The sequence below is a fragment of the Gracilinanus agilis genome, chromosome 2, assembly GCF_016433145.1.
Source record: "Gracilinanus agilis isolate LMUSP501 chromosome 2, AgileGrace, whole genome shotgun sequence".
In the NCBI taxonomy this organism is placed as follows: Eukaryota; Metazoa; Chordata; class Mammalia; order Didelphimorphia; family Didelphidae; genus Gracilinanus; species Gracilinanus agilis.
The window spans coordinates 33,339,080-33,352,883 of record NC_058131.1 but is presented as its reverse complement, the minus strand read 5'-3'; the positions used below and the strand labels follow the sequence as shown (position 1 = coordinate 33,352,883).

At 41.5% G+C, this 13,804-nt stretch overlaps 1 protein-coding gene across 3 annotated transcripts in view; it reads right to left on the bottom strand.

The window, feature by feature from the left end:
- The window catches only part of USP39 (ubiquitin specific peptidase 39), a 35,456-nt gene extending 21,652 nt beyond the window's left edge, over positions 1–13,804 (bottom strand). For 2 of the 3 annotated variants that reach the window (XM_044663054.1, XM_044663057.1), the window contains exons 1-5: positions 13,514–13,804; positions 6,595–6,664; positions 4,680–4,774; positions 3,039–3,175; positions 2,142–2,294 (exon numbers count right to left, since the gene is read on the bottom strand). In XM_044663054.1, the coding sequence (XP_044518989.1) occupies positions 2,142–2,294; positions 3,039–3,175; positions 4,680–4,774; positions 6,595–6,664; positions 13,514–13,802 (744 nt within the window). In that variant the 5' untranslated portion in view covers positions 13,803–13,804. The remainder of the gene's footprint in view (positions 1–2,141; positions 2,295–3,038; positions 3,176–4,679; positions 4,775–6,594; positions 6,665–13,513) is intronic. The other variant, XM_044663056.1, reaches the window with a different exon arrangement.

The window sequence follows — 13,804 nt, the reverse complement described above, 5'->3', positions numbered from 1 at the left end:
ACAGCTTCCTGACCTAAGGCAGAGCTGCTCACTTTTATCCAACAAAGTCTGCCCTGAGGACTTCCGACCCTTTCTTTCTTCTGGTCAAATCTCCAGTTTCTGCAACTCTCTTTCTCTTATATCTTAGCTACACTTTGTGACCAGTTTCCCTATTGTGGGATTTAAATTAATATCCAACACCAAGAATTATATTTTATAAAATTTATTAATAATCACTTGAAGTAAAGGAATAAAAAGATAATTATCTAACAAAATATAAAGCCACATGAGTAGATTCTCCTGCCACTCACCTCACACCACCTCCACCAAACCAATCAGAGCAAGAGAAAGAGAGGCAGGGATACACAAAATTTATAACCTCCCTACGGCAGCACGTAATGTGAGGAAAGTGGGGTGGTAGGAAGCATCCAAGGTCAGATATGAACTCAGGTCTTCTTGACTCTGGGCCTAGCACTCTATACTGAACTGCCTAGGTGCCTATGACACCATAATGCCCCTGCTGGATCTGGGTCCTCAGTTAATAACAAAAACAAAAAGACTACCTGTTCAGAGCCTTTCAAGGCCACATTATATGTAATTACAAGAAAGTAAAGCAACTTAAATGTCTAGCGACTGAGGAGTGGTAATACCAAGGGGCAGTGTAGTACAGTAGAGATTGTGCTTGCCCTGGAAACAAGCTTCAAGTTTTAGCTTCAAGTTCCACTTTTGACACCTACTTCTGAGCTATATGATCAGGGGTGAATCCCACAATTTCTCTCTCAGGAGAAAAGCCCCCCAAGGCTTATCTAGTTGGTTCTAAGCAGCCCAAGATCTGTAATGATGGAGGGTATTACCACACTAAAGACAGGACAAGGCCCTGCTGGACTAATGTGCTCGTTAATGTAATGGAATATTACAATGAGGCAATTAAAAAAATGACCAGATGAGAAACATAAAAGAGACTGGGAAAGCCCAAAAGGAGGTGGTGTTAGAACAAAGAAAAGTGGAAGGGAATGGACAGAGAATGCAGACAGAGACAAACAAGTGGCCGTAAGGTCCTGTTTTAAGGACCAAAATTAATTGGAATGGAGCTCCTAAGCAAACTGTAAGATATCACTGTTCACTACTATTAAGCTTGGAACCGTGCAGGGCCTGCACTCGCAGCTCTCTGCCGCCCCCCACTGGCCATGGCCCCTGCTACTGCTGCCTTCAGTAAAGAAGCTGCTCTGGGCTCCCCTCAGGCTCTCTGGGGAGCCCCTGGGCACTCAGAAAACCTGGCCCATACTTGGACCTGAGTCCTTGAGTGGCCTATCCCTGATCTGCCCTTCCACATCTCTCTTGAAACGGGAAAGGGGGAGGCTAGAGGAAGACTTGTCAAGTAGCTACAAGGCTGATTCTTTTTCAAGGATGGGTTAGACCACGTGGATGCTCCGACTTCCCCCCCCCAAAAAAACTTGCTCTTCTGACTATTCTACTTCAACTCTTTAGATTTTCTGATTTGTTGACTTTATGCACTGAAGTCAATTTAAATGTCAACAGATACAAAGCAAACAGAACTCCACCCACACTAAAGGTAAGTGTCCACTGGGCCCATTATTTCTTAAGAAGAATGAAGCAGGAATAAGGTAACATCTTCCACCCAGGACAAACAAAGGCTGCAGCCTCTATGGTGTGAACACTTCCCAGTCCAGCCCTCTCTCCTCAACCCAAGTCAGCAGCAGGAGCTTTGATTGTGGCAGCAACAGAAGCAGTAAGTCCACATTACATAATGCTTCAAAGTTCACTTTCCTCTAAGGAAGCCTATGACATAGACATTATGAGTTTTATCTGCCCCAATTTAAAAATAAAGAAACTGAGGGCGAGAGAGGTTAAATGACTAATTCAAGGTCACCTAATAAGTAACAATCCAGGTCTCTAATACGGACCAAGGAAAGTGCTACAGAGGCTGCAGGCTCAGGAGACAGAAGAAGGTCCACCAGGGCCCATGGACTGATGCAGCTGTGCTCCCTGGTTGAGCACCTGATCCAGGCCCACCATGGGGTCAACAGTCCCAACATCAAGGCCAGCACCAGGTCTAGGGAGTGCACTTTCTCCTCTTTCTCTTCTTCACATCCAGACCCAAAGCCAGCCTCTCTTTTACATAGTCTTATTCCTGGCCTTACCTGAAGCACAGCATTTGCATAGTCATTGGCCTTGATATTATTCAGTCCTACGATACCGGGCAGGTATGTGGTACCATCATAAGCCCGAGACAGCTTGGCCTGCTTGTCCAAGTTTGCAATCTGTTGCTTGGTAAATGTGGGCTTCAAGACGTACTGCAAAGAGAAATAGAAAAATCAATGAAGGTGTCATCTTCCTTTAAATTAGAACTTTTTTTCCTAACAAAAAATAATCTGGTGAGATGAGGCAACTATCAGAGCTGTATGTTCAAATGGCAGCCCTCCCAAAGGCTCTAACCAACATTTTTATCACTGAAGTTCTTAATTTTGATAATAATAGTTAGCATTTATAGAGCACCGTAAGATTACCATAGAGATAATCTCACTTAATCCTCATAATAACCCTATAGGGCAGGTGTTTTTATCATCCTCATTTTTCAGATGAAAAAATTAAGGCTGAGCTGATAAATGATTTACCCCATGTCATAGAGCTAATTAAATATCTGAGGCAGAACTTTCTGATCCAAGTCTAGTCTACTGCCTAACACACCCTCTAGTTGTCTTAATAAGCTCAAATGCCAAACTTCAGTTCAACAATATAAAGTAACTTATTTTCTGAGAATATTTTTCATTTAACAGCCTAGCAGGGAGTTGTTTCTTTCCTTTTTTAGTCACATTGGTGATATTATTTATTAAGGATTCCATATCACACTAGCCACAGATTCCATGGATTCCATCATCCAGATACTGATTAGATCCATTTCCCCACACATTAAAGGTGAAACCCAAGGCAACTTGGGCTCTGTTTAGGAGGTAAGGAAGGCCAGCAAACAAGGAAAATGAGCCTTATCAAACCCAGAGGCTTCCAAGAGCCTTGACCCACTTTACAGTGACACCTACAGTGATATCCTCTAGGGAGGAGTCGATAATTTCGTAGTTGTCTGGAAGGCAGTAAAACTTGAGGGTATGCAGATTAAGGAAAACATGGTGGCTGAACTGGACGCTGTGAATGTAGGCATGAGACTTCAACCCTCGTCCTATGAACAAAAAGGAAAGGAAGTTAAGAGAAGGGAAGCTCCAGAGTGGATCTGATAAGACAGTTGGAAGGGCTGCTCTTCCCTGATCCTCCTCAATATTATCGTGTTACTTTCAGTAAAAATAAAGCATTATTCTATCCCCAATTGTAGGTAGAGCTCAAAAAGGAATCTCCCAATGGCCTCTATTCAGAGAAATCAATTCCCACATTCTATTGCTTCCTATAAGTTTCTAAAAACATCCTAGAATACTGAGAAAACATGCCTGGCAATGGAAAACTTGGAAGCAGGGTACAGGGAAAAGGGTGGGAGATAGGACTGCTTTTCAGTTTGCTCTGACCCAAACACTATGGTCCTATTGTCCTGTATTTCCAACTTATTATGTTACCTATAAAAAAACATAACCTTCACTTAACATGTTGAAAAACAGTTTCCTTTTCCCTCTCCAAAATCTGTCCTGTTCCTTTTTCCTTATTTCTTGAACCAGAAAGCTTCAAAAATGCTCTTTGATTTTTCACTCTCCATTTATAATAAAGATCACCAAGTCCTGTTACTTCTTCCCTTGAAATATCTCTTCCACCTCCCTTTATCTCTATTCCTACTCTCATCACCCTGGTCTGGAAAACTTGCTGTCCTCTAAATTGGTTACCCCAACTCCCATGTTTGCCCTTTCTAATCTCCCCTGCAAACTACCACAAGACATCTCACATAACCATTATGCTCTTTATACCATTTCTTGATTCCAGAATCTACAGCAGCTCCCTACCACATAGCCATTAGGTTAAAATTCTTTGGCCTGGCTTTTAGCTGAATGTAAGCTACAGAGATCGTTATTTGTATTGGCTCTTTATCCCTAGTATCTAACCCAGGGCCTGATATACGAGGTGCTTAATAAATACTTGGATTGAATGTCTACCATGAACTGACCTCTACATACCTAACCTTATTTCCCTTAATTCCCCTCTCTAGACTGTCCATTCAAAACCTCCCCAGAACACATTCCATTCATCTCTCTTTTGGGTTCCTGCTTGAGCTGGCTTCCATATAACCTGGAAAAATCTTTCCCTGTCTTGAAGGCTGAATCTAAAGCCAAACTCCTACTGCCATCGCCCAGGACAGCCCCTCCCTTCTGTGAATACATAGCAAGGGTCAGTCAGCACAATTGGGTTAGCAGGCCATTACATGGGCCTGGTCTCCTTGTAAGCTCCTGGAGGGCCAGTAGGCTTATCTTTGAAATCTGTCAGGTTTTATACTGGTCAGAAGAATGCTAGGATAACATTTGGCAAAAGACTGACTAGATCACGAGAATGGCTAAAAGAGGTTCCTGAAGTAAAGGAGTTCTCAGGAAAGTCATTACCTTCTCTACAGAAAACTTACACCAATGGATGACTTGATCCCAAAGGTACTAGAAGGGACCACTAGGAATACCGGAGTTCCTCTTGGCTAGTCTTAACCTGACATTACTACAGGGACATTCAGAACTCTAGGTCAGACAAAGTATATTTACCCTGAAAGTATTTGCCACACACCAGGCAGGCGTACGCATTGATGTGTGAAAGGGAAATAGAGCAGAGCTTCTCAAAGTCAAAGTCCAGGACACTCCTGAAAGAACAAAAGGAAACAATTAATAGGAATGAAAACCTATTAGACCCAGACTGAGGCCCTCAAGGGGGAGGGTGAAACTGGGTAGGAAAAGGTCACCAATTCTGCTAATCTTGGAGTTTGGTCTAGACTGTGAAGCACTGGGGCAGCCCGGATCTCTTCTCCCCATCCCTGCTCTTGACACAATCATAAATTTCAAGCTCCTCTTAGGAACCCCTCACCCTGAGCTCTGCCTGGGCCAACGCATCCCTAGCAGATACACTGGAGACAGCTCTGTCTGCCTGCAGGCATTAATGCCAAGCTAAGCACCTTTCACTGATGAAAGGCTTAGACTCTCTCCAGGCCTGGTTTTTTTTTCATCTCAAAAATGAAAGATAAGCCTCTGAAGTCTGCTTCAGTTCTAGATTCATGATTCTTTGATGGTTCTATGACCCATGCAAAGTCTCCTCCTTTGGGACTCAGTGACCTCATCTATAAAATAAGGTGTCTGGGCTACATATCTTTTGAGGCCCCTTCTAATTCCAGATCAATGACCCAAATAGGAGTTCAAAATTTGAAATTAAATAAGTCGTATTGTTTGGCTTTTTTTTATTTAAACCCTTACCTTCTGTCTTAGTAACAACTGTAAGAAGGGCAAGGCAAACAAGGCTAAGTGACTTGCCCAGGGTCACATAGCTAGGTGGTATCTGAAGCCAGATTCAAATCCAGATCCTCCTGACTCCAGGCCTCCTGACATTTTATATACTGTACCACCTACTGGCTATTTGATTGAGCCACCAAATTAAGACAGACCTTGAAGGATAAGAGGGAAGGTGAATAAAAGAAGTATCCTTAAAAAAATATATTCCATAGAGGTATTCATTCAACAAACATTTATTAAGGACCTACTATGCTCAAAGCCACCGTGATAGGCATTAGGATCAGAAAGATAAAAATACAAAGATACAGTCCTTCCTGCAAAATATTGCCTCCCTACTGGGAGTACAGAATGCATATGCAATTATATAGAATACAAAACAGAATATGGCAGAGGTTAAAAAGAAAAAGATTGGGTAGGGCAGTTTTCTGAAAAGTCAAAAGAAGTTGACAATTTTGTTGGACCTTAAAGGAACAGATGCAAAGAAAACTTGGAGAATGCAGTGTCATGGAAGCCAAGGGAAAAGAGGTTTCCTAAAGAGGAGGATGTCATTTCTGCTGAAGCCCAAAACAGGAAACAGAGTTCATCAAGAGCTGGGGTGACTGAAGAGTTGAGAGTCAGGCCTAGTTTTATCTCTTCAAAGACACAAGATAAGGCTTTAAAGAAGAAAAGAGTAATAGCAAAGGAATGTTCTCATGTACCTGAGGAATTTTTTTCATGTGTGTATGCAAATGTGCACGCACAAAATAGTCATGAGCATGAAAAACAAGAGGCTTCACTCACTCCTTTCTCTAGGCCAAATAGTGGTTCAGTTACAGTTCAGTTTTCTAATGGATCATTAAGATCCACAAACCACTTATTGGCTTTAGGATGAGCATCAGGGTATTCAAAGGCACAAACATTCCTTGTATCTATCAAGGCTAAAAGCCTATTTCATTTGTGTCCAGGCTAAGGCACAAGTACAATTCTCCTACCAGCTGGGCTATTAAGCAGAACAGAGACAAACCTTCTGGAGCTCCAAAGGGTCAAATGTAAGCAATTCTACTCAACATCCTGCTGAACTGTCTACATCCAAATGGCTTTTTGACGGGTTTTATGTTCTTCCAAATCAGCCCTAATGTTGTCTTCTGACCAACAATGTTATTTTTGCCCAAGAAACTCAACTTTTTTCTGCTCCACTAACCTGTTAATGGTGTCCAGATAGGGGCAATGTCGGCTCCTTCGATCCTCAGAGTCAAGGCGTCCATATCGCACTGAAATGAAAACCAAAGGCGGTGAAGATGGAAAACTACAAGGAAGGTCAGTGACAGACAGAAGCTCTGAGTTTAGCTCACTGGGCATGTGAAACTCAGGACCTAGAAGCACCCCGCCCCCCAAGAAAGCAATGAGGAAATCAGTGAACTCCTCTAACTATACCCCAAAAAGGGGAGTCTAAGGTGAGTGGTACTTCATTATCTTTCACCTGGATGGCATTAATGGCTCTCTAATGGCATTCTAACTGTGCACCCAGTCTTTGCCCTCTACAAAACCTATCCTTCACAGAGCTGCTAAATAATATTCCTAATGCACAAGTCACCCTCAGGATCACACAGAACTAGAAGGGACCTTGGAGAGAATTAAGTCCAATCCCCTCATTTTACATGTAAAGAAACTGAAGCCACAAAGAACTTCAGTGATTGTGCAGGTTCACACAGCTAGTATGTCTGTGTCAGGATTTAAATTCAGAGAGCTTTGATTTCAAATCCAGTGCCTTAGTTAGAGTATGCTGCCTCTACCAAAATTCTTTAATTGCCCATGGCCTATAAGAAAAAATGCGTATAATTTATTTTTTTAATTTTAACATATAAAAAAAGTAATAATTTAGCTTATGATTTAAGGCCCTTCCAGAATCTTTCTTCAACTAATCTTACCAACTTTATTTCACTCTCTTTCCTTTCACAAATGCCATGAGCCATCCAAACTGGCATGTGTTCCCTCCTCCAACTGGAAAAATGTTTTTCCTCCAAGACCCAGCACAGGAGTCACCAACAGTTCACTAAAGCTTTCTCTATCTTCCCAATTGAATGGTCTCTTCTCCCTAATTTCTTATAGCTTTCTGTCCAAACACTTCCTTGACCTTCATCACACTCTATCTTATTTATGTAGATATATTCTTCTCCTACCACCACCTCAAAGTAGCCAAACAAGGTTGCAAAGTGGTACAACAGACCTGGGAGTCTGGAAGACCCAAGTATGAATCCTACTTCAATGTGTGATCCTGGGCCAGTCATTTAACCTCTGAGCCTCAAATTCCTCTTCTGCACAACAAGGATAATAACAGCCCCCATCCTCATGGGATTGCTGAAGCAAACAAATTAACATTTGTATAGTGCTTTTTGCTAACTTTTAAACACTGTACATACCAGCAATTATTCTGATTATTGAGAATGGAGGGGAATAAGCATTTATTAAGCACCTATTATGTGCCACACACTATGCTAAGTCTTCATTAATATTATCTCATTGGATCCTCACATTAATCCTGGGAGATAGGTGCTATTGTGATCCCCATTTTATAGTTGAGGAGATGAAGACAGGCATAGGTAGAAACTTGCCCATTGTCAAATGCTAATAAGTGTGTGAAATAAGATTCACACTCAAGTCTTCCTAAAGTCAGGCCCAGTTTTATCTACTATTTCACCCAGTCACCTCTAAAAATAACCATGGCAGCATTTATATAGCCCATTAAGGTTTGAAAAGCACTTTACAAATATTATCTCATTTTAGCCCTTGAAACATCATCTGAGGAAACTAAGGCAGATACAGGTTTAGTGACTTGCCCAAGGTCATATCCAGTAAATATCTGGATTTGAAATCAGGTCTTCCTGACTCCAGGGCCCAGGGCTCTTTCCACTGTAACATCAGCTACTTATTATCTAATGATGGCAGGAACATCCTTGAGAACAGTGACTTCTTTATAACTTTGTGTCCCCAGGGTTCTATCCACTGTGAAGCCCCAACAAATTTTTATTCAGTTGAACTAAACCAGAATTAGCCAAAAACATTCAATAAAAATGAATTCATTTATTTGGTGAGAACATAGTGGTAGAGTGCAAGGCACAGAGTCAGGAGAACCTGGGTTCAAATCTGAACCCAGATACTTCCTAGCTGTATGACCCTGGGCAAGTCACTTAACTCCAATTGCCTAGCTCCTGCTGTTGTTCTTAGACAGAAGGTAAGGGTTTTAAAAAACAAAAAGCACTCATCAAGCATCAGCTATGCATAAAAAACTTGGCCTACTACAGAAATGTCCAAGATATAATCTCTACCCACCAAATATCTTACAATCCAATAATAACTAATATACAGACTAATCACTATAATACAAATCAGCACAACAAACTCCTTAAAAGTAATCTTACTCATCACTAAATTCCATATAATACCTAAGATTAGTCTTATATGAAGTTCAATGGATGTTTGCCAAATGAATTACTACATGATGCTAAATGTGCTCAGAGAAAAGGAGTATTTCTAATTGGTGCCATTAGAGAAGGCTTCATAGAAATGGCATTTGAGATTACAGGTCACTAGACAAGCCCTCATTGATCATCTAATTCAATATGCTCATTATGCAGATGAGAAAACCAAGGACCCAAGACATCATGTGATTGATCCAAAGTTGGGCAAATAGTAAGCAAAAAGAGCCAAAACCCTCTGACTCCAAACTCAGGGTGCTTTCTCTGCAAAGGACATGTAGGTGAGGGGAGAAGGGAGAACAGGACAACTTCCCTGCCAATGAACTGAGAAGGGTAGACCAGATGATCTCTAAGGCCCCTTTACATGTCTAATTCCGAGGACTGGTCAGGAATCCCCAGTAGAAGAGTCTGAGTAATGGTTGGGAAGCAGGAAAAGCAAAACTGTTTAGTGAGTCCCAAGTCCAGGATTGCTGAAAAAAGTTATGAAAAGAAGAATAAAGAGTCATGTTGCCTGCTTCACCAGGCTCTCCCCCAGAGACACTGTTACTGCCAAAGGAGAGCTTGGGCTTGCAGCTAGGAGTTACAGTTGCAACCTTCCTTCTCTGAGGTGATCTCCCTATGGAGTCAAGAGAGTGTATGTGAGCTTTGGCTCTAGGGGGAATCTGGGAACACAGAAAGAAAGAAGGTGAGGAAAGACTGTTTTTTTCTTAGAGCTTAAATGTTATATAATTGAAGAGAAAAATAATTTTAAAAGTCTGTGAAAAACTAACAATTTACAGTGCATTTTGGAAAGACTAATTTTTGGCTGAGAAATGGACAAAGAGGGGCTAATAACTTATTTCCAGAAAATAAATAAATTTAGCTCATACTGAGGAGAGACATAATAAATAAATAAATAAATAAGTAAATAAATGTAACTCATATTGAGGAGATATATAAAAAATTCTTGAGACTTCCATCAGTATCTTAAGTGAACAGAATAGTGGAATTGTGTTTGCAAAAGTGAAAATCATTGGCAGTTTAGTGTTTAAAATGACTCTGGCTATTAAAATACTACAAATAATTATGTCTGATTTACTACTAATTGTTGTTAATAAACTGTATATCCAATAACTTTAATATTTAATTCCAAAAATTAAGGGATTTAATATAGATGAGATCAATATTGGGAATATAAAGATATTGGCTACCTAAGTTCCCCCTTTCCCAGTAGCAATTATTTGAGAAATTAAATGTTTAATGAACTGAAGTAGTAGCTCAAACTTGTGAATAAGTTGCCCATTTATTATTATTTTAAACCCTAACCTTTCTGGCTCAGGATCAATACAAAATATCTGTTTCAAGGCAGAAGAGCAATAAAGCCTAGGCAATTGAGGTTAAGTGACTTGCCTAGAATCACCCACTAGTAAGTGTCAGAGGTCCCATTTGAACCCAGGACCTCCTATCTCCAGGCCTGGCTTTCTAACCACTAAGCCATTTAGCTGCCCATGTTCATTCAATTATTATTTAGTTTTAAAAATATTTAAATATATACCACAATCACCTGAGAACTTAGGATAAGGTTAAATATGGAACCAAGCCAAGTGATAGACTAAGACAGTGATGGGCAAACTACAGCCCACGGGCCAGATGTGGCCCCCTGAGATGTTCTATCCAGCTGGCAACATCATTCCTAATCTGACCAATACAATGAAACTTCAAAAGAGTTGCCTTAGAAACAGACTGACAGATGAGCATGTCCTTTCCTTTGGCCCCCTCTTTAAAAAGTTTGCCCATTACTGGACTAAGAGATGACCTACAAGAAAACCCAGTCAGCCTCAGACTTGACAAAAGTAAACAAGAGAGTAGAGGCTGCAGGAAGACCCTGAATACCAGGCTAAGCAGTGACTGTATATAGTAGCATAAGGCTTCAGGATTCATTCATTCAGCATACATTTATATTAAGTGCCTTTTAATGTGTCAAGCACTGTCCTGGGTGCTGGAAAGAGACAAAATGAAAGTCTCTACCCTGGAAGAACTTATGTTCCATTGGAGCAAATGACATACATAATTCAAACTATATACAAAGTAAATGCAAAAAACTGGGGTGGAGGGCCTCCTGAAAGAGGTAATAATACTTAAGTTGTTCTTTGAAAGAAGCTAGGATTATAAAAGGCTCCCGTGGGAGGCAATATCTCCCAGGCAAGCAGGACAGTCTATGCAAAGAGTCAGGAGACTGTTGATTTTGGACCATCATTCTAATATATGAAGTTCCTTTTGGGTCTTTTAATTCTGTCACTCATCACACTGCTTTCTCTCCAATCTTCAAATTTGAAAACTATTCCTTTATGCATAGTCTTCACAAAAAATGTTAACCAGGAAATGGACAATGACATATCCCTGAAACATAGTAGGGGAAGAACAAAATTTGAATAAGGCATATTTTCTATCTCTTTTGACCTTAAAACTTGGGTAGAATGAATAAAACAGACACAGGTATCTAAAAGACCTGAGAAAAGCATTAAATCAAAACTAAATTTTCCTCTTTCCAATTTCCCTCTGGAGTTCCTTATTTGCAGTCACGGAGAATAAGTTCTTTTTCCATCTGAGAGCCCCTCCAATACAGGAAGAAAACCACTACAAACCTTTTAATTGTTCTTTCTCCAACGTCCCATTTCCTTCTACATATCTTCATATAAGCTAGTATTTACTTAGCATGTTACAGTTTGCAAAGTGCTTGTTATCTCATTTGATCCCCACAACAATCCCTTAAGGTTGATTCTCATATGGCAGACCTGGAGGCCCTTCCCTTACTGATTTTCTTCACCTAGATTCTCTCTAGCTATACTTGTGCAGCTCTATGAGCTTGGGCAAGTCACTTAGCCCCTCTGAACTAATTTTCTCATCTGTAAAAATGAAGAAATTAAATTACATAACCAACCACTGAGGTTCCTTCCAGCTCTGTGATTTGGTACATCACAATTGGACAGCTCACAGATGCTACAGCTTGAACAACTTTACAGCTAAATTCTATTAACTTTTGAAGCCAGAAGCTTCAGTGTGCCAACTAAATTGCCTTGCCCACCTTTCCCCACATAAGATATTTTTTCTTTAGACATTGGCAAAAGCAATGTTCCTTGCCTAGAATGCAGTCCCTCCTCCAGAATTTCCCTAGGTTAAGCTGAAGTACTATTTTCCTTATAAAAACAATGTGCTAATTCCCCATTACTAGTATCCTTACCCCAAAAGTTACTCTGTGTGTATATGTTAATCTTATTTTTTTCTATATAAATTGTATCTCCTCAAAAGAATTAAGCTCCCTGAAGGTAAGGACTGTTTTATTTTTGTCTTTGATCCCCAGAGTCCAATACAGTGCTGGACATAAAGTAGGTGCTTGATAAAGCTTGCTGAATTGAACTAAAGTAAGGATAATACTTGCACTGTCTCCTTCTTAGAAATAGTTGTGAGGAAAATATCTTTTAATTCTCCAAGGAAAAGTTAACTGTATTATTACCGCCCCAAAGGGTGAAAAGTGTGGGGGGTGGGGGAGGGAGTACTTAAAACAGTGCCATAAAAAGTGGAGAGAACTCTGGCTCTGGAATCAGAGGACCTGTATTCAAAATCTACCCTCTGTGTGACAGGCTTACTATCTGGTTGTAATATGGAATAAATCACTTAACCTCCCTAATTCTCAGTTTCCCCTTCTGCAAAACGAGAGAATAAAAATAAATGGATCTGTGGTCCCTTCTTGACCTATGGTCTAGAAAAGTTTTAAATTTAAGAACAAAAAAAATAAATATTTTTATATGCTTATAATTATAATGCATTATGTTCAACACTGGACCCACAGAAATGCAACTCTCTGTCCTCAGGGAACTTATGGTTTGCCTTAGAATACAATTTTTTTGGTGTCACAATTCCATTCTCCAACAATTCTGCTCAAATTTACATTCTCTCAGAGCCTAGGTTTTAAGTAGCAGTCCTCCAGGGACAGTACCATCAGAGAGACACGTGGCTTCATGACTTCGAATCCAGAACTCTTCCTCTTACCTGTACACAAACTAGTTAAAAATAAAGCTGAGGAAAAGATCACTAACAGTAGAAGTAAACGACAGAGAATAAGGAAGGGAGTTACCAAATCTCTCAGGGGAGTGGGATGGAGATATTTGGCTAGAGGGTAAGGAACACAGGTCGGTTTGGTGTGGGCTGGCACCAGAACCCTAAGGCTGATAAGGCCAGCTCAGGCATGGATGTCATCCCAACTTTGGCTCAGGCAACACGTTCTCCACGAAGCCTTTCCAAAACATACACACACACGTAGTAGAAGCACCGTCCACTACTCTAAGAAATAACTTTGGGCTTGATTTGCATGTGGTTGGCATTCAAATATCTACCTGTGCCCCGCAGGTCAGCTCCCCTCCCTCCCCAGAACCTATCGGAGAGCACAAAGCAGAGACTCTGGAGCACTGGAGAACCTGGCAGAGGACACAAAGCACGGGCTCTGGGGCAGGCATTCGCCCGCCTGAGCCTCAGTTTACACATACAGACAGGGAAGAGGAAAAGCGGTTGTCCTTGGAGACTCCTTTCACCTCCGGTTGGGGGATGGAGAGAAGAGTGAAAGGGAGCGTAAAAGAAAGGCGGTCGCCCGGTCCCAGCCCCGCGCACCTCGCACCTCCCGCTCGGGTTCAGAATCCTCATCGATCTCGCGCTCGCGCTTTACGCGCGCCCCCGACAGCGGCGGCGCGGGCACGAGCGCGGGCACGCTCCCGCTCGAGTAGTCTCGCGCGGCCGACGGCTCCGAGTTCCGTTCCCGCTTTACGCGCACCGGGCTTCCCCGAGACCCCGAGGTCTCCGGATCCCGCTCCCGCTTCGACCGGCTCGAGCTGCTCCGGGACTCCGCATCCCGCTTGCCCCGGGCGGAGCTCCGCGTCTCCCGTTTAGTGCGGCTAGACATAC